The 27,484-nt window shown below is 41.4% G+C and overlaps 1 protein-coding gene across 1 annotated transcript in view; it reads left to right on the top strand.

The window, feature by feature from the left end:
* Positions 1-26,892, top strand: part of exoc4 (exocyst complex component 4) — a 567,281-nt gene extending 540,389 nt beyond the window's left edge. Inside the window, exon 17 of the mRNA XM_072562911.1 lies at positions 25,149-26,892. Coding sequence (XP_072419012.1) covers positions 25,149-25,386 — 238 coding nt within the window. The 3' untranslated portion in view covers positions 25,387-26,892. The remainder of the gene's footprint in view (positions 1-25,148) is intronic.
* The last annotated feature ends 592 nt before the right edge of the window (positions 26,893-27,484 follow it).

Below are 27,484 nucleotides of genomic sequence, written 5' to 3'. Positions count from 1 at the left end.
CTGGACCTCAGCTTAAACCTTCGACTGATTCAAAGCAGGACCTCGCACCTAAAGTCCATTGTCCAGCTGAGATATTACCACTTGTATATTGATAAAACCTTTAATTATCTGGAGACAAAGACTTGAAAGGAATCTGGATTTTGCATTTTAATTAGCAGTCTACCTCCTCACTGATTAAAGGATTCAAAAAGGGCACCGAGCTTTAAAGTTAACTTTTTGCATATAAATCCTGTGCCTTATATCTCCCTATCATACCACACCTGAGGAAGGAGCAGATCTCCAAAAGCTTGCAGTTTCAAATAAGCGTTTTGGACTGTAACCTGGTGTTGTTTGATTTTTGACCTTGTCCACCCCAATCAAACTCTGGCATCTCCATATCATACATAGATTCTGTTTAGGGTCTCAGAGGAATCAAGAGCAGCTAGATGGCTTGTACTGCTGGAACTCAGGAAAAAGTTCTGGGAATTAGTACAAATTCATTTTTGGAGTCAGGACTCCGACCGACTTGATCGAACATAATGGGAGCAATCATTGAAGCAGTTTATGATGGAATCACTCTTGAGAGACAGTTTCAAGAACAGATGTATAAAAGTATAGAATTATAATCCTTTATGAAATTTAATAATATTTGATGACCCACATCAGGGAGAATTGCTGAGAAATTTGTGGAATCGCCTATTTGATGTGTACTGTGAGGTGTTCCATCACAGTCTGTTATTCATATTTACTATTTATTAATTATAATCATTAGAAGTCAGGTGTACATGTATTGTAGACTGTGTTACTGTTGACCATGGAATATTGTGGTTTTATTATCTTAATAAGCCTCTTGGCGCTCTCATATTATCTACTTTAAAAATAAAACATACTGGGTCCTATCCAGATTATAACATAACCTTGGTGTCTAGTCTGGATGTGGGATCGTAATAATAATTCTTTACCTGACTACAGCCCATTCACACCTGGTTATTCACCATGCATTGATCCCAACTCTACTTACCTCAAAGGTATATGAGGTGCCAGTACCTGAGTTGGTAACTCAGAGGGTCAGAGCAAGTGAAGGATGTCCTCTGTAGGTGCTGTGGTGTGTGCTCTCTCTTCTTCCCTAGAGTTACTGTGGTGAGGCAGGCAGAAGTTCTTGGTGGTACTTGAGTGTATAAAAGCAGTAAATTAGAAGCATAAAATTGAGATAAGAAAATGGGTAGGAGGTAGGCGGTGCGGTGTTCCCGAACTATGAGGTTGGAAGCTGTGGATGGGAGATCCTCTGAGGTTGTGGATGGTGTGGGAGATGAATTTGTCACCCACATTGGTAGTGGAAACAGAAACCGTCAACTCATTTAAAGTGAATCTGCATTTGCATCTGAAGCCTGCAAGTAAGTTTTCTTTCCCTTTGACAAACCAGTTTACCTCCTCCCTCACCTCTATCCAAGGCCCTAAAGGAACCTTCCACATCCATCAAAGTTTTACTTGCACATCCACTAATATCATTTATTGTATCTGTTGCTCCCGATGCAGTCTCCTCTACATTGGAGAGACTGGGCGCCTCCTAGCAGAGCGCTTTAGGGAACATCTCTGGGACACCCGCACCAATCAACCACACCGCCCCGTGGCCCAACATTTCAACTCCCCCTCCCACTCTGCCGAGGACATGGAGGTCCTGGGCCTCCTTCACTGCCACTCCCTCACCACCAGACGCCTGGAGGAAGAACGCCTCATCTTCCGCCTCGGAACACTTCAACACCAGGGCATCAATGTGGACTTCAACAGTTTCCTCATTTCCCCTTCCCCAACCTCACCCTAGTTCTAAACTTTCAGCTCAGTAACTTGTCCGGACTTGTCCTACCTGCCTATCTCCTTTTCCGCCTATCTCCTTTTCCACCTATCCACTCCACCCTCTCCTCCCTGACCTATCACCTTCATCCCCTCCCCCACTCACCCATTGTACTCTATGCTACTCTCTCCCCACCCCCACCCTCCTCTAGCTTATCTCTCCACCGTTCAGGCTCACTGCCTTTATTCCTGATGAAGGGTTTTTGCCCGAAACGTTGATTTCGAAGCTACTTGGATGCTGCCTGAACTGCTGTGCTCTTCCAGCACCACTAATCCAGTGTCTCATGCTGCAGCCTGGCTCATCTTCGTCTATTCATATTTAAATCATTGCTTCCCAGAATGTTGTTTTTCTTCCTGCTAGTTTCCACACCATTTTCCATTTCACAACTTTTTGAAATCAACATTCATTGCACTTTTGCTTGCCATAACTAATACTTTTGTCAGCACCTCAGAACTCCCAAATTCCTTACCCTCACTTCACCTTATAATCTTGGAGTTTGTAAATGACCAACTTGGAATTGTTAGTGGATTAGTGGTGCTGGAAAAGCACAGCAGTTCAGGCAGCATCTGAGGAGCAGTAGATTTTACTGCTCCTTGGATGCTGCCCGAACTGCTGTGCTTTTCCAGCACCACGAATCCAGAATCTGGTTTCTAGCATCTGCAGTCGTTGTTTTTACCTTGGAATTGTTAGTACCTAAGTTACCTATCCTTCTCTCCATTCTGTTTAATCTTGGTGTCCTACACGGAAGGCATTTGTCTTTTTCTTGAAATTCAGAGCAAAGACCAGATTGATATGGTAAAATTTGCATGTGTGCTTTCTCACTTATTCACACTGCATACGAAAGCACTCTGAGGAACAACTCACTCAATTGAAATACACGGAGCTGGAGAAGATTTAAGTAACTTCGTGAAGTAGCTTATTACATTTTTATCATGGGGCAGCAGTTATACCGTCAGATAACTTGATATTACAGTGTAGAGAAACTTTTCATATTTCTTTGCCTTGAACAGCATAGGACAAATATCTTCATCCATATTTTCTCTCTCTTTATTTTTATGTGCATGCTTCCTTTCCAAAGTTTGTATTGTGAAGAACTTTACTTCTTGCACTGTGTATGTCACAACTTTTGTACGCTTACATATCTACTGAGTACTGTAATGCCTTTTGGATGAAGCAAGGGTGGTACTTGTCAACCGAATTGTACTTGCAGAAGATACAATGTGAAATAATTAAAACTTAATTTCTTCCCATAGGCTTTCTGCTGATTAGTAGAGTCATAGAGATGTACAGCACGGAAACAGACCCTTCAGTCCAACCTGTCCACGCCGACCAGATATCCCAACCCAATCTAGTCCCACCTGCCAGCACCCGGCCTATATACCTCCAAACCCTTCCTGTTCATATACCCATCCAAATGCCTCTTAAATGTTGCAATTGTACCAGCCTCCACCACATCCTCTGGCAGCTGATTCCATACACGAACCACCCTCTGCGTGAAAATGTTGCCCCTTAGGTCTCTTTTATATCTTTCCCCTCTCACCCTAAACTTATGCCCTCTAGTTCTGAACTTCCTGATCCCAGGGAAAAGACTTTGTCTATTTATCCTATCCATGCCCCTCATAATTTTGTAAACCTCTATAAGGTCACCTCAGTGTCCGACGCTACAGGGAAAACAGCCCCAGCCTGTTCAGCCTCTCCCTATATCTCAAATCTTCCAACCCTGGCAACATCCTTGTAAATCTTTTCTGAACCCTTTCAAGTTTCACAACATCTTTCCGATAGGAAGGAGACCAGAATTGCATGCAATATTCCAACAGTGGCCTAACCAACGTCCTGTACAGCCGCAACATGACCTCCCAACTCCTGTACTCGATACTCTGACCAATAAAGGAAAGCATACCAAATGCCGCCTTCACTATCCTATCTACCTGCGACTCCATTTTCAAGGAGCTATAAACCTGCACTCCAAGGTCTCTTTGTTCAGCAACACTCCCTAGGACCTTACCATTAAGTGTATAAGTCCTGCTAAGATTTACTTTCCCAAAACACAGCACCTCTCATTTATCTGAGTTAAACTACATCTGCCACTTCTCAGTCCATTAGCCCATCTGATCAAGATCCTGTTGTAATCTGAGGTAGCCTTCTTCGCTGTCCACTACACCTCCAATTTTGGTGTCATCTGCAAACTTACTAACTGTACCTCTTCTGCTCGCATCCAAATCATTTATGTAAATGACAAAAAGTAGAGGACCCAGCACCGATCCTTGTGGTACTCCACTGGTCACAGGCCTCCAGTCTGAAAGACAACCCTCCACCACCACCCTCTCTTTTCTACCTTTGAGCCAATTCTGTATCAAAATGGCTAGTTCTCCCTTTGTTCCATGAGATCTAACCTTGCTAATAAGTCTCCCATGGGGAACCATGTCAAACGCCTTACTGAAATCCATATAGATCACATCTATTGCTCTGCCCTCATCAATCATCTTTGGTACTTCTTCAAAAAACTCAAATCAAACTTGTGAGACATGATTTCCCACGCACAAAACCATGTTGTCTATCCTGAATCAGTCCTTACCTTTCCAAATACATGTACATCCTGTCCCTCAGGATTCCCTCCAACAACTTGCCCACCACTGAGATCAGGCTCTCAGTTCCCTGGCTTGTCCTTACCACCTTTCTTAAACAGTGGCAACACATTTGCCAACCTCCAGTCTTCCGGCACCTCACCTGTGACTATCGATGATACAAATATCTCAGCAAAGAGGACCAGCAATCACTTCTCTAGCTTCCCACAGAGTTCTCCGGGTACGCCTGATCAGGTTCTGTATTTTTGTTGCAATAATTTGTATATCTGTACAAAAAAAAATAACTTTAGCTCATGGCCTTGTTATTTTTACAAAGCAGATGGCCTCTCAGACCAAGAGCAATGATAATTATAATTTAATGATAATTGTCAGATCTATTAATTAAGGAGAAGAAAGCAAAAAGTCAAGGAGGTTAGGCAAGTATCTTTTTCCTTTTATAAGATGAATTAAAATTAAGCAGTCAAGGTAAAGGATATTGCCACATCCTATTATTTGGGTGAAATAAGCACAGGTTGGGCCGTAAAACAGCTTCGTGAAAGTGATTTTGAAAAGAAAGCCTTCAACCTCCAACTGCATAACTGGTCATGCATTGGACTTGTGCTAGTGTATGTGGAGTCTTGGTTTGAAGGTGACTCCCACCTCACCCACATCTCCTCCAAAACAATCCCAGCATTGAATTCTGATACTGGCTTTACCTCCTGTCCGCAAAGGAGGAAATATAAGATTATTAGACCAACCACTTCCCGGAGGACACTTCACACAGATCACATTTGTATATAAATATGTGAATGGTTCAGAGGATTATGGGAACGTTCCAATAATAATAGATTCCATCTATAACTTTGGATGACAAACAGGTGATATATTTGAAATTCGAGCCAGCTCACTATGGAAGCTCTCCTCCATTAGCTACAAAGACTTAAACCTGAGTCTGTCGTTTTCCTTGGGTTGACAAGGAGGAGGCTGGAAGAACGCAGCAAGCCAAGACATTGACTTCTCCGTCTCTGGATGCTGCCTGGCTTACTATGTTCTTCCAGCCTCCTGCTTGTCCAACTTGGATTCCTGCATCTGCAGTTTTTTTTTTGTATCTTTTCCTTGGGTTGGCAATGGAGAGTTGAAGGTGCAAGATTTATATTTAAAACCGACAGAAAAAGAGTCTGTAACCTTTAAAAGTTAGCCATCAAAGAATTTAAGACAGGCTTGCAATCCAGCTTCTTTATGCTTGCAAGAAGCTACATAAATTAATGCACAGAATTATAAGACGTAACAGCAGAACTTGGCCATTCAGCCCATTATATGTGCTCTGCCATTCAATCATGACTGTTGTTTCTCAACCCCATTCTCCTGCCTTCCCCTACCCTGGATCCCCTAACCAGGCAAGGACCTCTGTCTCTCTCAAATACACTCAATGACTTGGTTTCCAAAGATCTGTGCCACAGAGTCACCACCCTCTGGCTGAATAAATTCCTCCTCTTCCCCATTCTATAGGGTTGTCACTTCATTCTGAAGCTGTTCCTTCGGGTCCTAGTCTCTCCTACTCATAGGAAAATCTTCTCCACATCCACACTATCCAGGCAGCTTAGTATTCCGCAAGTTTCAGTGAGAACTCCCCTCATCCTTCTAAACTGCATGAAGTACAGACCCAGGGTCCTCAACCGCTCCTCATATGACGAGCTCTTCATCTGAGGAATCATTCTTGTGAACCTCCTCGGAACCCCTCCAAGACCAGTACATCCTTCCTTAGACACTGGGCCTAAACCTGCTCGCAATATTCAAATGAGGTCTAACCAGAACCTTTTACAGCCTCAGCAGTACATTTCTGCTTTAGTACACTTGAGCTGTACTCTGCAGGAAGAAGAAGTATGTCCAGGCATTGTGCGTTTGTAAAATTAAAATTAAGCATGAGGAACAGTAGCTCCCTGGTGCGTTCTCCCTGACAATGCGTCAATTTATCAGAGCTGATTTGCCAATCATTCAGCACCCTTTTCTCTGGCAGTTGCTCCTTTTGAAATTTGGAATTCTTATGGTTGTCCTGATGAGTGCAAGTTGAAAAACTATGTTGGTATGACTGTACTTTCAGTAATTCTTAGTAAAGTTTGCCATAATGATTTTGAGATACATTTGCAGTTGTTTAATCTTAGTGTTTTAACCAGTGAAATTAGGGTACGTCCCAAATTTTTGCCAGCAGCTAAGCTGCTTGTTGAGTGACTTTTATCTGATAAATTTATAGCAATTCCTGGAACCTTTGATGAACCTTACAGTTTGATTCAGAAATGTACATTCTTCTTCAGCACCCCACAAGACTAGAGATGGTGAACACACTTTGATTATTGATGTTAAATTATTTTTAATTGACTGATGTGCTCATAATAATACAGTACCAGAGTTGATTTATGTGTGCTTGATCAGTCAATGGCTGCTCTTTATTATGCCTCCCTGATTTGTGATGAGTTGAATTATACAGGGAATTCCTGTATAACTAAGTCAGTGAGTGAGAATCAGAGCTGTAAGATCTCCCTCTGCCAGATTCTTGTTAAGTTGTAATTGATCCATTTTGGTTTACTGTATCTTGCTTTCTCTTCAGTTAAAAGTGCGAAGCTCTGCCCACAATCTAACTCCTTGCTGATAACATAGTAAAAATCAAAAATATGTATGATGAGCCACAGGATGAATTATATTCTTAATAAAGGTTGGGGAATTCTTACCCATGCCCCAGAACATTAATGTGGGTCTCCAACCCTAACACAGTTCAGCGGCAATACCATTGTCATTGCTTCCCCAATCTGTGAAGTTACAACCTAAATGGATCTGAAGTATCGGGTATTATAGGAATTTTTAAAACTTTGTGAAGAATTGTTTACTGAGAAAGCAGACATCCCTCCAAAAAGTACAGATTCGCTTCCAAGCGAGAAGCTCTACATACTTTTGGTAGCAGATATACCCAGAGTTCACTGTCACAGAGTCATAGAGATGTTCAACACTGAAACAGACCCTTCGGTCCAACCCATCCATGCCGACCAGATATCCCAACCCAATCTAGTCCCACCTGCCAGCACCCGGCCCATATCCCTCCAAACCCTTCCTATTCATATACCCATCCAGATGCCTTTTAAATGAAGCAATTGTACTAGCTTCCTCTGGCAGCTCATTCCAAACATGTACCACCCTCTGCGTGAAAAGGTTGTCCCCTTAGGTCTTTTTTATATCTTTCCCCTCTCACCTAAATCTATGCCCTCTAGTCTTGGACACCCCACCCCAGGGAAAAGATTTTGTCTATTTATCCTATCAGTACTTCTCATGCTTTTATAAACCTCTATAGGGTCACCCCTCTGCCTCAGATGCTCCAGGGAAAACAGCCCCAGCCTATTTAGCCTCTCCCGATAGCTCAAATCCTCCAACCCTGGCAACATCCTTGTCAATTTTTTCTGAACCCTATCACATTTCACAACACATTTGTGATAGAAAGGAGACCAGAATTGCATGAAATATTCCAAAAGTGGCCTAACCAATGTCCTGTACAGCCACAACATGACCTCCCAATTCATGTTCTCAATATTCTAGCCAATAAAGACGAGCATACCAAATGCCGCCTTCACTTTCAAGAAGCTATGAACCTGCACTCCAAGGTCTCTTTGTTCATAAACACTCCCTAGGACCTTACCATTAAGTGTATAAGTCCTGCTAAGATTTGCTTTCCCAGAATGCAGCACCTCACATTTATCTAAATTAAACTCCATCTGCCACTTCTCAGCCCATTGGCCCATCTGATCAAGATCGCATTGTAATCTGAGGTAACTGTCTTCGATGTCCATTGCACCCCCATTCTTGGAGTCATCTGCAAACTTACTAACTATACCTCTTATGCTCACATCCAGGCCATTTATGTAAATGATGAAAAGTAGTGGACCCAGCACTGATCCTTGTGGCACTCCACTGGTCATAGGACTACAGTCTGAAAAACAACCCTCCACCACCACCCTGTCTTCTACCTTTGAGCCAATATGCGATCTAATCTTGCTAATCAGTCTCCCATGGGGAACCTTGTCAAACGCCTTACTGAAGTCCATATAGATCACATCTATTGCTCTGCCCTCATCAATCCTCTTTGGTACTTCTTCAAAAAACTCAAATCAAACTTGTGAGACATGATTTCCCAGGCACAAAGCCATGTTGTCTATCCTGAATCAGTCCTTGCCTTTCCAAATACATGTACATCCTGTCCCTCAGGATTCCCTCCAACAACTTGCCCACCACTGAGGTCAGGCTCTCAGTTCCCTGGCTTGTCCTTACCACCTTTCTTAAACAGTGGCAACACATTTGCCAACCTCCAGTCTTCCGGCACCTCACCTGTGACTATCGATGATACAAATATCTCAGCAAAGAGGACCAGCAATCACTTCTCTAGCTTCCCACAGAGTTCTCGGGTACGCCTGATCAGGTCCTGTATTTTTGTTGCAATAATTTGTATATCTGTACAAAAAAAAATAACTTTAGCTCGTGGCCTTGTTATTTTTACAAAGCAGATGGCCTCTCAGACCAAGAGCAATGATAATTATAATTTAATGATAATTGTCAGATCTATTAATTAAGGAGAAGAAAGCAAAAAGTCAAGGAGGTTAGGCAAGTATCTTTTTCCTTTTATAAGATGAATTAAAATTAAGCAGTCAAGGTAAAGGATATTGCCACATCCTATTATTTGGGTGAAATAAGCACAGGTTGGGCCGTAAAACAGCTTCGTGATAGTGATTTTGAAAAGAAAGCCTTCAACCTCCAACTGCATAACTGGTCATGCATTGAACTTGTGCTAGTGTATGTGGAGTCTTGGTTTGAAGGTGACTCCCACCTCACCCACATCTCCTCCAAAACAATCCCAGCATTGAATTCTGATACTGGCTTTACCTCCTGTCCGCAAAGGAGGAAATATAAGATTATTAGACCAACCACCTCCCTGAGGACACTTCACACAGATCACATTTGTATATAAATATGTGAATGGTTCAGAGGATTATGGGAACGTTCCAATAATAATAGATTCCATCTATAACTTTGGATGACAAACAGGTCATATATTTGAAATTTGAGCCAGCTCACTATGGAAGCTCTCCTCCATCAGCTACAAAGATTTAAACCTGAGTCTGTCGTTTTCCTTGGGTTGACAAGGAGGCGGCTGGAAGAACGCAGCAAGCCAAGACATTGACTTCTCCATCTCCGGATGCTGCCTGGCTTACTATGTTCTTCCAGCCTCCTGCTTGTCCAACTTGGATTCCTGCATCTGCAGGTTTTTTTTGCCTTTCCAAATACATGTACATCCTGTCCCTCAGGATTCCCTCCAACAACTTGCCCACCACTGACGTCAGGCTCACTGGTCTATAGTTCCCTGGCTTGTCCTTACCACCTTTCTTAAACAGTGGCACCACATTTGCAAACCTCCAGTCTTCCTTACCTTCCAACCTCCTCCCTTACCTATGACTATCGATGATACAAATATCTCAGTAAGAGGCCCAGCAATCACTTCCCTAGCTTCCCACAGAGTTCTAAGGTACACCTGATCACGTCCTGGGGAGTCCTGCATTTCTAGACATCTAGCACTTCCTCCTCCATGATATGGACATTTTTCAAGCTGTCACCACCTATTTCTCTACATTCTGTATCTTCCATGTCCTTTTCCACAATAAATACTGATGCAAAATACTCACTTATTATCTCCCCCATTTTCTGTGGCTCCACACAAAGGCCACCTTGCTGATCTTTGAGGGGCCCTATTTTCTCCCTAGTTACCCTTTTGTCCTTAATGTATTTGTAAAAACCATTTGGATTCTCCTTAACGCTATTTGCCAAAGCTATCCCATGTCCCCTTTTTGCCCTCCTGATTTCCCTCAAGTATACTCCTACTGTCTTTATACTCTTGTAAGGATTCACTTGATCTATCCTGTTTATACCTGACATATGCTTCCTTCTTTTTCTTAACTAAACCCTCAATTTCTTTAGTCATCCAATATTCCCTATACCTACCAGCCTTCCCTTTCACCCTAGCAGGAATATCCTGTCTCTTGACTCTCATTATCTCACTTCTGAAGGCTTCCCATTTTCCAGTCATCCCTTTACCTGCCAACATCTGCCCCCAGTCAGCTTTTGAAAGTTCTTGCCCAATACCATCAAAATCGGCCTTTCTCCAATTTAGAACTTCAATTTTTAGATTTGGTCTATCCTTTTCCATCACTATTTTGAAACTAATAGAATTTGGGGTGTCTGGCCCCAAAGTGCTCCTCCACTGACACCTCAGTTACCTGCCTTGCCTGATTTCCCAAGAGTAGGTCAAGTTTTACACCTTCTTTCGTAGGTACATCCACATGTTGAATCAGAAAATTTTCTTGTACACACTTAACAAATTACTCTCTATCTAAACTCTTAACACTATGGTAGTCCCTATCTGTGTTTGGAAAGTTAAAATCCCTTATCATAACCATGCTATTATTCTTACAGATAGCTGAGATCTCCTTACAAATTTGTTTCTCAATTTCCCTCAGACTCGTTTTATCTTTCTGTCTCAGTGACAGTCCGATCGGTACATTCCAATAAGAATGTGCTGTTGAACATTGCAGCCAGTAGATCGGTGATCATTCATCTCCGTGTTGTTTTCTGGCTTATTTTCATGAATAAAGAACTACAAAATATTTAGCCATTTAGCTAAGTCTCAGAGACAAAAATGAAATCAATGAACTTGTTTGTTGTGGTGGGAGTCTGGGTGGAGGGATATGTTGGCCAGGATATTACAAAAACTTTATCTTCCTCATTAAATAGCAACACTGAAGTGCTAAATCTGATTGAGTTCTCAACATCTGGCACAGGGCTGCACCTTCTCAAGGGACAAAGTTTACACACCTAGTCATAATAACATCTGTAAAATCAAATGTCACTATAGCATTTGTGAAGGAATGGTACAAGGAAGCAATGTAATGAGCTGCTTATATCTTTTTGCTTTTTATCTGTTAACTATAAACAAAATGGGAACAGATTTTACTGTTGCTGCCTGAATCTTTACATTAGTGAAATAAACACAATTCTGCAGAGGGTATGATTTTGCCTTCTGCAGAAAGTGAACTATAGTTTGCTGCCCTGAAAAATGTGCATCTTAATTTTATACTTGCCAAAGAAAACTTTGTTTCTCTGTAGAGAAAAAGCGGGGAAATGGGACTAATTGGATCGCTCTTTCAAAGAACCACACAAACACAATGGTCAGAATGTGCTCCTTCTATTTTGTAAGATTCCTTAATTAAAATGTAAATGATAAATTTGCATGATCATACTGATCATGCTATTCATGCATTGTGTTTAATAGTAAATTCATGTTTGGGTGACCTTATATGTTAATAGTCAATGCAGATGTTGCGACTGATGCTGTTTTTCTCTCCATCATTGGAACTATAATTTAGTTATGACCATAATATGTGTTTGAAGCTGCAAAGTATAGACAGCCCTTGAGGGATAGATCCATTAGATAGCATGGGAAAACATTGATTAGTGATATTTTACAATGTTAAACATTGGCGATCCAGCTTATTTGCATGTGAAACTATGAACATATATATTCTTAATATATGCTTAGAATTCTGGGCACAGACAGTGAAATGGAATATTCTGACATTGAAAGTAAATTAAAATAAATTAAAGCAAATTTACTGGGTTATTTCGCAAATATGTTCAGCTCAGATGAATAAAATATTTCAGGGCTAGCTTGAAGCATTTGCTAAATGCAAATTTCACATTTAAACATCAACATAATGCATTTAAACCAAGGACAGCAACACACCATCAAAATAAGCTATCACAATGAATAATTAAAATTGCCATTCTGTCTGTCTTTGTGTTGGGTAGTGGGTGGGAGGGGGTGTAAACAGAGGAAGAAAACAGATTTAATGCTCCATCTTTGCAAAGCTGATTCATTTGGCTGGTAAATCAGAAGAAATAAACATCCATGTGGATTAAATCAATAAGGAAATGTGATTGTCATTCAGACCCTTGTCAACAGTCTACCAGTGCCAGAATCAATTATATTAATTTTTCAAATTATCTCTGTAGTCATAAAGATACCACAACACTCTATTATTTATGTGCAAATCAAACAACAACCTCAGGTGAGTGGAAACAAACAAAATTCTGGAGGTTGTTCACTTGGAAGTAGGCTGCTCTGTAAACTGTGCAAAAATGGCATCTCACTGTTAAACTCCCCAATCAAATGCTTACAGGTCAAAATAGGATCAAAATTAGTCACAGACAAGGTGTCTCCTTCTGAATGTTGTGTGAAGTCTTAATTGTTGGGAAACAATCACAGCGGCATTGAAAATTAAATTTCACGTTACTTAAGATTTTACTTACGCTTGAGATTTGAAAACAAAATCTTTTTTTTCTGTGTCTTTTCTCTCTCTCTCTCTCAGAATCCCATCTTCCTTTCTCTATTTGCTCCTGATTTGAAAACGAGTTTACAATTCCTAAGTCAGCCTCTATACTGTTCACAGACAATTCTTCAATCTTGGAACAACTCACTGCTCACCGGATATCTGTTGAAAGGCCGGCATCAGTTGTGCCTACACCATCTTTAAAACATTTTGTGTACCTGGACAAGTGTTACTAATCCAGAGCTGCCCTGAATGGTTTCTGATATTGATCCAGACATGGCAGAAGCGAGAAAATTGGCACCTTGCATTGCAGGCAGGGAACTGGAAATCCTCCTAGACATGAGGGTGTAGAAGTCGGTCATCCTTTTCCTCCAGTACTGACAGTGAAAGCCAGGACTTCAAACCATACCAGGCTGATCAGAGGTTGCCCTCACCCTGGTTTGAAGCAGTGTCAGCTAGCTGAAGGAATGCACAGCAGACCTTCTCCATCCACAAGGCTAAGTGTCACAATAATCACTCCAATACCTCGTTAGTGTACCACTTCTTACTAAGGCTCATGCCCTCCCATTCTCACTGTTGCTTGAAACATCTTCCCTCATTTGCTCTCACCCACCTTAACCCAGACCTGCTGAGCTTTACCAGCAATTTCTATTTTTATTGTTGTGACTAACTGACTGTGTCCAAACTGCTGCATTGATATCGGGGGCTGTGTTGTCTTACTGTGCCAGGGTCCCCTGACTGAACACTGTCTCCCTTCACTTAACTGAGTACTGCGGACAACCACAGAAAACTTCCTAGCTGTATGCCTATGCTATTTGGCAGGATAGGAGTAATATGAAATTGAAAGAACTGTGGAGACTGGAAATCAGAACCCAAAACATAAATTGTTGGAAAGTCGCAGCAGGTCTGGCAGCATCTGTGGAGAGAAGTCAGAGTTAACGTTTTGAGTCCAGTGACCTTTCTTCAGAACACATGCTTCATGCTGTCTCCTGCTTTCCAAGGGTGTCAGAACTACATCTCAACTGAGTCTGGCAATACTCCGATGTCCTGTACCACTTGCATGAAACAATCTAGTTGCTATTCCCTGTATTTACACGTTTGAGGAGTGATAGAAAAGATAGAGCAGATGCAAACTAAAAAAAAAACTAGTTCCTGTAGTGGGGAAAATCCAAACAACTGGGGTAAATCCTAAAATTAAAATGAGACCATTTTCCACGAAGGAGATAATGCAAATCTGAACTTAAAATGTTGTGGATTCTGGACAGGAAGCTTCCAAGACTGAGACCAATAGATAGATGTTTGTTAGGCCAGGGTGTCAAAGGATATGAAGCTAGGGCAGACACAATGGGATAGATATATAAATTAGTCATGATCTAACTAAGTGGTAGAAGAGAAAAGAAGGACTGAGTGATCTCTTCCTTGAGAAGCCTGATATCTATTTCAGAGTGTCTCCAAAATGTCTCGGTGCTGATCTCTGTGTCTGCTTTACTTATTTAGTTGTTTTCTTTTAAGAATTACACTGGGATTACGAAGAGATTTCTGAACGTCTCCACAAAAACAAAGTAAATAATTTTCTCCTAGCTCCACGCACTACTTTGGGTTGTAATTCACATGAATGTGACTTGAGCCCCATTATGATTGTGTTGAGCCTCTGGAGTTTAGCATCAATAGTCTGGTATCTGAAAATAGCCTGTAGTTAGATTCAAGGACAGTGAACTTCTGCTCCACCTGAAGCACAGATTGGCCCTTTTGGTGTCACTAAAGCCCTCATCAACCCTCTTCATTACTTCTTCAAAAAACTCAATCAAGTTAGTGAGAGACAATTTTCCCTACACAAGCCATGTTGACTATTCCTAATGAGTCCATACCTTTTCAAATACATGTAAATCCTGTCCCTCAGGATCCCCTCCAACAACTTGCCTACCACTTCAGACTCAGCAGTCTACAGTTCCCTGGCTTTTCCTTACCACCTTTCTTAAATAGTAGCACCACATTAGCCAACCGTCAGTTTTTTGGTGCCTCACCAATGGATTTCAATGATACCAATATCTCAGCAAGCGGCCCAACAATCACTTTCCTAGCTTTCTTGGGTACACTTGATCAGGTCCTGGGAATTTGTCCACCTTTATGCATTTTAAGATGTCCTCCACCACCTCCTGTGTAATATGGGCATTTTTCAAGATGTCACTATTTATTTCCCCAAGTTCTCTAGCTTCCTTATCCCTCTCACAGTAAACACTGATGCAAAATACTCTTATAGAATCTCCTGCGGTTCAACGCATAGGCTGCCTTGCTGATCATTGAGGGGCCTGATTCTCTCCCTAGTAACTCCTTTGTCCTTAATGTATGTGTAGAATCCCTTTGGATTCTCCTTAACCCTACTTGCCAGTGCTATCTCATGTCCCCTTTTTGCTCTCCTGATTTCCCTCTTAAGTATACTTCTTCTGGCTTTATACTCTTCAAGGGATTCACTCAACTGTAACAAATGCATCCTTTTTCTTGACCAAAACCTCAATCTCTTTACTCATTCCCCACAGCTAACAGGAACATACTGTCTCTGGACTCTCGTTACCATATTTCTGAAGGCTATCCATTTACCAGCCATCCTTTTATCAGGGAATGTCTACCACCAACCTCTTGCTTAATACCATCAAAATTGGCCTTCCTCCAATTTAGAACTTTATCTTTTAGATCTGGTCTATTCTTTTCCATCACTATTTTAAAACTAATAGAATTATGGTCGCTGGCCCCAAAGTGCTCCCGCACTGACACTTCAGTCACTTGCCCTGCCTTATTTCTAACAGGAGGTCAAGTTTTGCTCCTTGCCTACGCGTTGAACCGCAGGAGATTCTATAAGAGTATTTTGCATCATGTGTTTACTATGAGAAGGATATGGAAGCTAGAGAACTTGGGGAAATAAATAGTGACATCTTGAAAAATGCCCATATTACACAGGAGGTGTTGGACATCTTAAAATGCATAAATGTGGACAAATTCCCAGGACCTGATCAAGTGTACCCAAGAAAGCTAGGAAAGTGATTGTTGGGCCGCTTGCTGAGATATTGGTATCATTGAAGTCCATAGGTGAGGCACCAGAAAACTGACAGTTGGCTAATGTGATGCTACTATTTAAGAAAGGTGGTAAAAATAAATTCACACATTGAATCAGAAAGTTTTCTTGGACATACTTAACAAATTCCTCTCCGTACAGGCCCTTAACATTATAGCAGTCCCAGGCTATGTTCGAAAATGTAAAATCCCTACTATTACCACCCTATTATTCTTACAGCCAACTGAGATCTCCTTACAAATTGACTTCTCAATTTCCCACTGACTATTGTGGGGGCTTTAATACAATCCCAGTAAGGTGATCATTCCTTTCTTATTTCTCAGGTCTACCCAAATAACTTCCTTGGACATATTCACAGGATATTTTCCCTAAATACAGCTGTAATGTTATCCCTAATCAAAAACGCCACTCCCCCTCCTCTCTTGCCCCCTTCCTATAGCATCTGTACTCTGAAACATTAAGCTGCCAGTCCTGTCCATCCTTGACCATGTCTCTTTAATCACTATGTAATCCCAGTCCCATATTCCCAACTGTGCCTGAGTTCATCTGCCTTACCTGTTAGGCCTCTTGCATTGAAATAAATGCAATTTAGTTTATCAGTCTTACCTCATTCTCTGCTTTGTGCCTGTCTCCCCTGACTTTTTGACTTGCTCCTTTTCCCAACTACATCAGTCTCAGACTGATCTCTTTTCACACTGTCTCCCTGGTTCGTCCCGCACTTACGAGTTTAAATCTTCCTGAGCAGCTGTAGCAAATCTCTCAGCAAGTATATTCAATCCCTTCGAATTCAGGTACAATCCATCCTTCTTATATTGGTCACTTCTCCCCTAGAAGAGATTCCAATGATGCAAAAATGTGAATCCTTCTCCCCTGCTCCCGCTCCTCAGCCATGCATTCATCTGCTCTATCCATCTATTCCAACTCTCACTAGCTTGTGGCACCAGAGTAATCCAGGTATTACTACCCTCAAACCTACTTTTGAAATTCCTGCCTAATTTCCTATATTGTCTCCTCAGAACCTCGTCCTTTTCTCTTCCTATGTCAATAGTTCCAATGTGTGCAATGATCTCCTGCTGGTCTTACTCCCCTTTGAGAATATTCTGCACCCTCTCTGCGATATCCTTCATCCTGGCACCAAGGAGGCAACACACTATTTTGATATCTCATTGTTGCCCGCAGAAACGTCTGTGTCTGTCTCTGTCTCTGACTAATTAGACCCCTATCCTTCATTACTTTAAAGCCAGTGTCAGTCCCAGAAACCTGGCTGGCAGTGCAACATCCTCCTGAGAATCCATTACCCCCTACGTTTTCCAAAACAGATTTGCTTGGGTCAGGAGAGTCCTGCACTACCTGCCTACCTCTCCTACCTTTCCAGAAGGTAACCCATCTACCTAACTGTATCTGCGGTTTTTCTACCTTCCTGAAACTGCCATCCATCAGCCCCCAGCTCCTGTAAATTCCTTATCGCCTCTAACTGTTGCTCCAACTGATCCAGGCAATCCGATAGAATTTGCAACCAAACACCTTTCCAAGAGCACTGTAATTCTCCCTATCTTCTACATCCCACAAGTCAACAAAGGCCACCTTACATCTTAACAGTCTACACACCCAGAAAATAGCACAGTCTTACTGCTCTAAAAACACTGCTGCAGGATAGCTTCATACCTATGTTTTATATTTTTAAAGTTTAATCAAGAGACAGATCTAAATTTTAAAAAATTAACTGTTCCTCTGCTGTGAACTCTCCAACACAGGTTTCATTCACGTTCAGTAGTGAATTTCACTGCTTGTTTATTTTTCTTAGAACGAACTCCAATGTCTGGCGATACTTGAAACGAACAGGAGAGGCAGTCAGCTATGAAGGTTCACTGCCTGATCAGACAGCTGTTTAGGTTCACTGGTTCTTTTTTATACCTCCCACGTGGTACCCCGCTTTCTCTCTCTTCTTCCTTTTTTGAAGTGCTGTTGTTTTGATCCTTTTTGTTCCAAACAGATAAAAATCGTCCTAATTTTTGCCCTGAAATGGTAAACCCTAATTTTAAAACATTGCCCCCCCAACTAATTCTGAACTCATCTTTCCACATCCATCTAATAAAGACCATTTAGGATTTTATACACTTCAATCAAGTAACCCTTCATTCTTCTAAATTCCAGTGGAAACAAGCCCAATCTGTCCAACCTGTCCTAAGATAACTCAGTCATTTCATCTCCTAATCTAGTAAACCTCCTCAGAACCACCTCCAAAGCATAAATAAGGAGACCAAAGCTATACACAATATTCAAGATGTGGTCTAACCTGTGTCCCTCATGACACCCTTTTATGTTCCATTCCTCTCATAATGAAGGATAGTATTCCATTAGCCTTCTTGATTACCTTTTGTACCCACAGACTAACTTCTTGTGACTTATGCACTAAAATACACAAATCCCTCTCCCTCTCTGAACTCTGCATATTATCTGTTTAAGTACCACTATGTTTATTCATACTTCCTGCCAAAGTGGATAATTCAATATTTCCCTCATTATGCTTTATCTGCTGGATTTTTGACCGTTCGCTCAACTTTGTTTGTCTGCAAACTCCTTCTGTCTTCTCCACATCATACTTTCCTGCCTGTTTTGCGATGTCTGTGAGTTTAGCTATCCTGCCTTAATTCCCCTCACCTAAGTCAGTAATGTAAGTTGTAATCAGTTGAGGCCCCAGCACAGACCTCTGCTGGACTTCACCCATCACCCCCTGCCACTTAGACGAAGACCCATTTTGCATATAACTTCATTGCCTACCAGCTAGCCGATTTCCTATCCATGCTAATATTTGAGTACCATACCACACCATCATGTGATATATACTGTGAGCTTTTATTTTTTGCAATAACAGCACATTAACAAATGCTGGGAATTTTGGAATGTTATTTAAAAGTAAAGTCCAGGAACTTGAAACTATGGGCTAACCATGAGTAACACACTACATGAATCCTATGCCAACTAACTGGGTAATGCTTGAGATTTGTTAAAATTTACTTATTAAAATGTCAGGTCTGAAGTGGTTAAATTCTACACTTGCTTTGTGCACAAAGTTATGACTAATTTTGAAATCTATACTGCCCTTGATCATGAACTCTGCAAAAATGAGTATCAACTCAACAATTTTCAGTTAATTTTTCATTCTTTTCTTTGAGGTTGTTCATAAATATTCATGATAGGTCATGCTGTCTTGTACATGCACAAGAAAAAATAACATCTGTTTAAAATTTGAGGATGATTCCAGTGATCATATCACCAGATGGAATATGTAAGAGTGAATATAATTGCCTAGGAGAAAGTGAGGACTGCAGATGCTGGAGATCAGAGTCAAAGAGTTTGGTGCTGAAAAAGCACAGCCTGATGAAGAGCTTATGACTGAACTGTCAATTCTCCTGCTCCTCAGATGCTGCCTGACCCAACTCTGAATATAATTGCCCTCTCTTCCCTAAGATTTCCTATTTAAACTTCATACTCCATCATAATTATCCAAACAGCCCTATTTTCATCCAATGTTGGCTCCAAAGTATAAAGGATTTTACTTTAGACAGAGTCTATAATCACTAAGAAAACTAGCATTCTTAAGGTATCAGGATAAGACTTTATGAGCTGACTGCATTAATTTATTTGATACTTTCTCTGGAAGGGGAAGACTTGCATTTATAAAGCGCTTCACCACATCTCTCAAACTTTCAAAAGTGATATAACCTGGTGGATTCAGTACACCAGATACTGAACTACTTCATCTTTTTATCGTTGTGGCTACAAGAGTAGGCCTGGGCTAAGAATTCTGCAGGAAGTAATTGAACCTCATGTCTCACTAATGCTTATCCACCATCTACAAGGCACAACCTCTAAGTGTGATGGAGTCCTCTCCACTTGCCAAGAAACTTGACACCATTTAGAATAAATCATCTGACTTGATCGGTAGGCGAAAATGAGGACTGCAGATGCTAGAGATTAGAGTCGTTAGTGTGGTGATGGAAAAGCACAGCAGGTCAGGCAGCATCCAAGGAACAGAAAAATTGACGTATTGTGCAAAAGCCCTTCATCAGGAATGAAGCTGGGTGCCTTGGGGGTGGCAAAATAAATGGGAGAGGGGTGAGGCTAGGGTGAGGGTAGCTGAGAATGTGATAGGTGAATGGAGATGGGAGTAATGGTGATAGAACGGAGGGGAGGATAGAGTGGATAGGTGGGAAGGAAGATGGAGAGGTCGGACAAGTCATGAGGGCGGTACTGGGCTGGAAGTTTGGAACTGGGATAAGGTGGGGGGAGGGGAAATGAGGAAAATGGTGCAATCCACATTCATGCCATGAAGTTGGAGGGTCCCGAGACGGAAGATAAGACACTCTTCCTCCAGGCATCGGGTGGTAAGGGCGTGGGGATGGAGAGTGCACAGGACCTACATGTCCTCAGTGGATTGGGAAGGGGAGTTGAAGTGTTTGGGCACGCAGCTGTGGGGTTGGTTGGTGTGGGTGTCCTGGAGATGTTCTCTGAAGTGCTCTGCGAGTAGGTGTCCTGTCTCCCCAGTGTAGAGGAGACCGCAATGGGAGCAATGGATACAGTAAATAACATGTGGAACTGCAGGTGAAACTTTGATGGATGTGGAGGACTCCTTTGGGGCCTTGGACAGAGGTGAGGGGGGAGGAGTGGACGCAGGTTTTGCAATTCATGCAGTGGCAGGGCAAGGTGCCGGGAGGGAGGGTGGGTTGTTAGGAGGTGTGGACCTGACAAGGCAGTCTCGGAGGGAATGGTCTTTACGGAAAGCAGGTAGGGGTGGAGAAAGAAATATATCTCCGGTTGTGGGGTCTATTTGTAGGAGGTGGAAATGGTGGAGGATGATGTGATCTATACAGAGGTTGGTGGGATGGAAGGTGAGAACCGGAAGATTCTGTCCTTGTTGCAGTTGGAGAGGTGGTGTTCGAGGGTGGAGGTGTCGGAAGTGGATGAGATGCGCTGGAGGGTATCATCAACCACGTGGGAGGGGAAATTGCGGTCTTTAAGGAAGGAGGCCATCTGGTGTGTTCTGTAGTGGAACTGGTCCTCCTGGGAGCAGATGCGGCAGAGGAATTGGGAATAAGCGATAGCATTTTTACAAGAGGCAGGATGGGGAGGGGGTGTAATCCAGGTAGCTGTGGGAGTCGATGGGTTTGTGAAAGATGTCAGTGTTGAGTCGGTCACTGTTGATGGAGATGGATCGGTACTCCATCCGTTACCATCAGCATGCACTTCCTTCACCACTGATGCACAGTGACAATAGTGTGTACCAGCTACAAGGTTTAATACATAGTTCATCCAGACTCCCCTTTCTCTGCCCCCCCCCCCCCCCCCCCCCCACCCACCCAACAACACTTTCCAAACCCACAACTCTACCATCTTGAAGGACAAGGACAAGGGCAGCAGATGGACGGCAACACCACCACCTCCAAACCATCTTGACTTGGAACCATATCATTGTTCTTTTACTGTCATTTAATCAAAATCCTGGAACTCCCTTCCTCATGACACTGTGAATGCCTGTACACCTGAGTGATTGTAGTATTTCAAGAAGGTAGCTCATCACCACTTTCTAAATCACAGGTAGGAATGGCTGATCTATATTGGCCTTAATGGTGGTGCTCTCATCCCATTTAATTATTTTTTAAATGGGAGGAGGAAATGACAAACAGGAAGCAACTATGTGGGAGGGGCAATTGCAGACAACCAGACATAGTCCATATGCGTGATGCCCATAGCATCAGAATTAGACTGTTTCATTCAATTTCCCTGTAGCAATTAAAGCTGGAAGAGACAATTAAAAAAGTGATAAGCCCATAAAAATTAAAATGCTGCTTACTGCATTTTGCTGGATGCATTCCTAATATTCATTGCAAACCCATAGCTACTTTGACAACTTGTTCTCTGCTTCCTGTAAGAATTCGGTTCCAACTTCCAATTTCTCTTTCTCTGTTACATCTGTTAATGCTGCTACCTTGCACAATGAGACTTCCATCATGTCTTTCTTTTTCCTCCCCATTGGCCCTAACCTTCCCCACACATCTATGATTCCTAAACCACAAAAGGAACACTCCTTAACTTTGTTTTCCACAACACCAGCCTCTATATTCATAGCATTATCCTCTGCCACTTCTATGAAATCTAACATTATGCCACCTCCAATCCATCTTCCTTTCCCTCCCATCCCCTGATAGCATTCCAAAGGAACCATTGCCTCAACAACAGCCTGGACCACTCATCTATCACACCAACAGCTCACCCCCCTCTCATGGCACCTTGCAATGCAATCACAAGAGGTGCAGCATTACCCTTTTACCTCAGCCTTCCTCATTGTGCAATACCCAAACACATCTTCCAGATGTTTGTACTTCTCTTCAATGTATACACTGCTCGTGTTCCAATCTGCTCTACATTGGTTACAATAGTTACACATTGGATTGCATTTTGTTCTATAACATCTTTTATCTCTAATCTCTCTCTCAAATCTTTCCCTGATCTTCCCTTTTGTTCCATTTGCGCCTCCACCCTTCCTCGACAGCATAAAACCCATCACAGTACTGGAGTGGTACAACATTGGCATCAGTACAGGGGAAGGAGAGAGCTGTTTTGATGGGACGGGCTCTACCTGAATCATGCTGGGACCAGAGTTCTGGTGAATCTCACAACGAGGGCTACGTTCAGGGTTTTAAACTAAATGCAAGGAAAGTTATAAAATCAAAGATAAAGGAGAAAGTAGAATTGCTGGGGTTGACTGTTATCAGAACGTGTGAATATCACATTGTACCAAATAAACGTGTAAGGAAACTGTAGTAGAATAAATTTAAAGGCTTTGTATCTTAATGCACAATATGTTTGGAATAAGGTCGATAAAGTGATGATGCAATTCGAGATAGATTGAGATCATGAGGACTTTGGCGGGGATGGAGGGATTGGAGAGATTATTGAAGTTTCCAGAACAAGTAATAGGATAGGGAGTGTGGAAAGGGTTAGGAATCTAACATCAGGCACAGTAGATAAGGGGATGACAATGAAAAAGGGGTGTTCCATGCAAGACTGAGCGTGTTGTATTTAAATACTTATAGCAAATGAAAATAAGTAAATGAACTTGCAGCACAGCTTAAAATTAGCGAGTATGATGCAGTGGCCATCATTGCAAGAGCATTATGGCTGGGAAATAAGAATAAATGTTTTGTCAAAGAAAACTTTTGATGGGCAGAGGGGTCTAGCTTACCTTGTGAGTAAGAAATGAAATTAAAGCGATAGCAAGAAGTGAAAGAGGGTCAGAAGGGATAGAATCTGCATGGGTAGACTAACTGTAAAGGAAAAACTCCCTAAAGGGAATTATGTGCAGGCTTCTAGCAGTAGTCAGGATGTTGGGCAGAAAATAAATCAGGAGATGGAAAGGCATGTCAAAAAGGCACCAGTCCAATGACTTTGGGGAATTTCAATATGGACTGGGAAAATCAAGTTGGTAGTGGATCCCAAGAAAATAAATTTTTGGAACATTGATGAGATGGGTTTTTTTTGGAGCAGCTTGTGGTAGAGCCCGTGAGGGAACAGGCAGTTCTTGATTTGGTGATGTGTAATGAAGCAGACATGATTAGGGAGCTTAAGGTGAAGGAACCCTAGGGGACAGTGCCCATAATATGATAGAATTCACCCAAGGATTTAAAAAGAGAATCTGGAAGCAGATGTGATGATATTGCAATTGAGTAAATGTAAATAGAAAAGTACGGGTGAGGATCTTGCCAGAGTAGATAGGAAAGGAAGTCTAATAGGAAGTGGTGGAGCAGAAATGGTAAGAGTTTCTAGGGATAATTCAGGAGGCACAGCAGAAATTCGTCCCAAGGCAGAAGAAGAAAAATACTAGTGGGAGGAGAAGGCGATCATGGCTGACGGGAATTCAGGGACAGCATTAAAGCAAAAGGAAAAACACAATGTGATGAAGATTAATGGGAAAACCAGAGGAACTGGAAGCCTTTAAAAACCAGCAGAGGACAACCATAAAAAGCAATAAGGGGGAAGAAGATGAAATATGAGAATATACTAGCTAGAAATATAAAAGAATACCGCAAAGTTTCTTTTAGATGCATAAAAGGTAAGAGAGAGAGGCAAGATTGGACTTTGGATTACTGCAAAATGAGGCTGAAGAATTATTAATGGGGAACAAAGAAATGGCAGAGGAGCTGAATAGGTACTTTGCATCGTTTTTTATGGTGGAAAACACCAGCAGCATATCAGAACTTCAAGAATGTCAAGGGGCAGAGGTGAGAATGAAGGAGAAGGTACTGGTGAAGCTGAAAGGTCTGAAGGTGAATAAATCACCCAGACTGGGTGAAGTACACCCCAGGGTTCTGAAAGAGTTGGCTAAGGAGATTATGGAGGCATTGGTGCTGATCTTTCAGGAACAACTGGAGTTCGGGAGAGTCCCAGAGGTTTGGAAAATGATTATTGTAACACCACTGCTTATGAACACAGGGAGGTGGAAGACAGGAAATTATAGGGCACTTAGCCTGGTCTCAAATGTTGGTACAGTTTTAAAGTCTGTTAGTAAGGATGAGATTATAGAATACAGCAAACTTTGTTTGAACTGGCACTCTCGATAAACTGGCAAAAATTATATGCCTCAAATGCTGCCAAGTTTATGTATTATTCTGTCCAGTTATTATCACTTTCTAATCTATTTGCATCAATATAAATATACTTGTTCAATTAAATCGCCACATGAAACATTAATAGTTGATTCAGTTTCTAGTCCATTTCTCCTCCTATACTATGATCTACCACAATGTCTGAGTAGTCAGTTGAGGGTGCAATTGAGAAGGCTGTCTGCCAGTAAATTTTATTTAAGGCAAAATTGTGTAATTATTATTTCAGTGATTAATATTGTAAATAAACCACAACAATGATGTTTATTCTCCCTGCGTTCCATTTCTATTACTTAGTGTGATTATTATGTGGATCTTTTGATTATCTGGGATATTTGATCAACCAGCGCATCCCTGGCTAATGTGGGAAAGTATGAGGTAGGAAGAATAGAGGTGTCGACTGTTTTCTAAATGGGGACAGGCTTTGGAAACCTGAGCACAAAAGAACTGAGAATCCTGAGCTAAAACTTCGAAGGTTAACATGCAGGTTCTCTTGGGAAAGCATATGCGTTGTTAGCATTCATACCTCGAGCTTTTTAAATATGGCATGTGAAGTTATTGGCAGTGTACTTGGTTAACCTTTATTTCTGTTTTGCTACACAGGCAGTACTATGAGATGCTGTACAATAATCCAGATGAGCTGCTCAACCTGGTGGTGGACCAAGGGGTAAAGTACACAGAGTTGGAGTACATCAATGCCTTAAGCCTGCTCCATCGCAGCCAAACTGGAGTTGGAGATCAGACCACTCAGAACATGCGACTGCAGCGGCTGAAAGAGATCATCTGTGAGCAGGCTGCTATAAAACAGGCAACCAAGGACAAGAAGATCACCACAGTGTAAATGCTCAGCCTCAAAGTAGGGACTCAGTACAGTACAACACCATCTTACTTAGAATTATGGCTAAGCTGAAAGGCAACTTGCCATCATATTCAGTGAGCATTTGATTGTTTCAATCTTTTAGCAGTGAAACATGTACATAGGTTATAAAGTTTAAGTGGCATTATTGTAGCTTGTTGCTTTCTGTGAAATACCAAGGGTATTTCTTTGCAGGATGCAATTTTGTTCTTGTAGGTCTGTTTTCCCTTTTACTAGCCAATTGAAACTTAAGCACAAAGTTAGCAGGAAACAACACCCTCTTCATTTCTCCTTCGCATTCCTCCTTCTTTAGACAACTTGGTTGCCTTTCACTATTTCCTTGTGCTTTTTTCACCATCAGTGCCAATGATTAACTGACTTCTAGCAGCTCCTAGCTTTATTCACCTACAGGCAGTGCAGTTGATGCACAACAGTACAATACACCTTAACTAATAGTTGGTAAACTTATCTGTCCAAAGGTCACAACCTAAAGTCAGTCAATAGATTTTGTTGCACTCCCTCCCCCAAGCCACCAAATTGACTTTATTATCTGGTTGAAGTTTCACTTGGTTATCATAAAAGGGATTAGCTGCAAAAAAAAAACAAAAGGGTGCATTTCTGCAGCAAAAATGAACTATTTATGGCATTAGCACATTTAATAAATACTGTTTCATCCTACTAAATATTTCAAATTAGCACACATTGCTACAAAATTTGCACAATTTTGATCTAATGTTCAACAACTAAAGCTTAGCTTTCACAGCCTGAAGGGGTTTCTGGTTTTTGCTAAACTTGATAATCCCACTTGGATCTTTTGGGTAAAAATCCAGTAAAACCTGGCACAATAAGGCACATTGAATGATGGTGAGTGAGCTGGTGAGGGTTTGGCTTTGTTTTGGTGTATCATAGACACCAGAATCCAAGCCATGTGATTACAAGGCCTTTGGATCAAGCATATCAGATTATCAACTTGATATAAACTAAAGTGTATTTATAAAAGGATGAAAATAAATAGTGCAAAGTTTATTGAGACTTATCATTTTTTGTATCTGATCTATGTAGGGCAATTATAAAGGATTCTCCTCACTTTGTTGTGCTGATCACCTTTTTAATTTGTATGTACAAAGTATCTGTATCCAAGTGAAACATGCTATGACACACATACCCCCTACACTCCATATTATGTACTTTGTCAATAGAATTAGCTAGGAACTATGTCAATGCAAGTAAAACTAACCCTAAATCAGGACTGTCAGTTGAAAAGAGAAATAGGTTTGCGTCAAACTATTATTGTAACATCTGTTCTGTTCTTATTTAGATTCACAAAACATTGAATGTTTTTCCTATCCCAAATTCCTTTATATAAATGCCCTTAACTGCATAATCTGTACTATTTATTATTGCACTGCATGAATCAGAAACCATCTTATCTTTTAATGTGTACACAAAATGTTCTGCAATAAAGTTGGAAAAAGACATTCTCGATCAGAATTCTTGTACTTGTTTTCTTTTTAACCTTCTTCGTTATGAGATTCAAGTTTCCCACATTGAAATGCCGACATGTGACATCGAATGATCCAAGCTGCTAGTTCAATCTCGCTATAGGAATTTTCCAAACCCCCTCCTACAGCACTGTTGGAAAAGCATCATTCAGAGAAATTCACTTCAAGCGCCTAATGGGCTTCATTTAAATGGTCCATGTCAAGTTGAAGTTACAGTGCTAAAACCAGCCCCTTTTCCGTTCTCAGAGACTCATACAGCATGGAAACAGATATTGCAGTCAAACTCATCCATGCCTACCAAGTTTCCCAAGCTAAACTTATCCTACTTATCTGTGTTTGACCCATATCCCTCTAAACCTTTCCTATTCATGTACCTGTCCAAATGTCTATTAAATGGTGTAACTGTACCTGCAATCACCACTTTCTCTGGCAATACGAACCTCCCTCTGTGTGAAAAGGGTACCCTTCAGTTCCATTTTAAATCTTTCTGCTCTTACCTTAAAAAATGCCCCTTAGTTTTTTTAAGTCCCCCATCCTTGGAAAAAGACCTTAACTAGGTGCTGCATGATTTTATAAACCTC

Source organism: Chiloscyllium punctatum, chromosome 44 (assembly GCF_047496795.1).
Source record: "Chiloscyllium punctatum isolate Juve2018m chromosome 44, sChiPun1.3, whole genome shotgun sequence".
Taxonomy (NCBI): Eukaryota; Metazoa; Chordata; class Chondrichthyes; order Orectolobiformes; family Hemiscylliidae; genus Chiloscyllium; species Chiloscyllium punctatum.
Note: the sequence above shows the minus strand (reverse complement) of the source record. Positions and strands in the feature narration are given on the sequence as shown.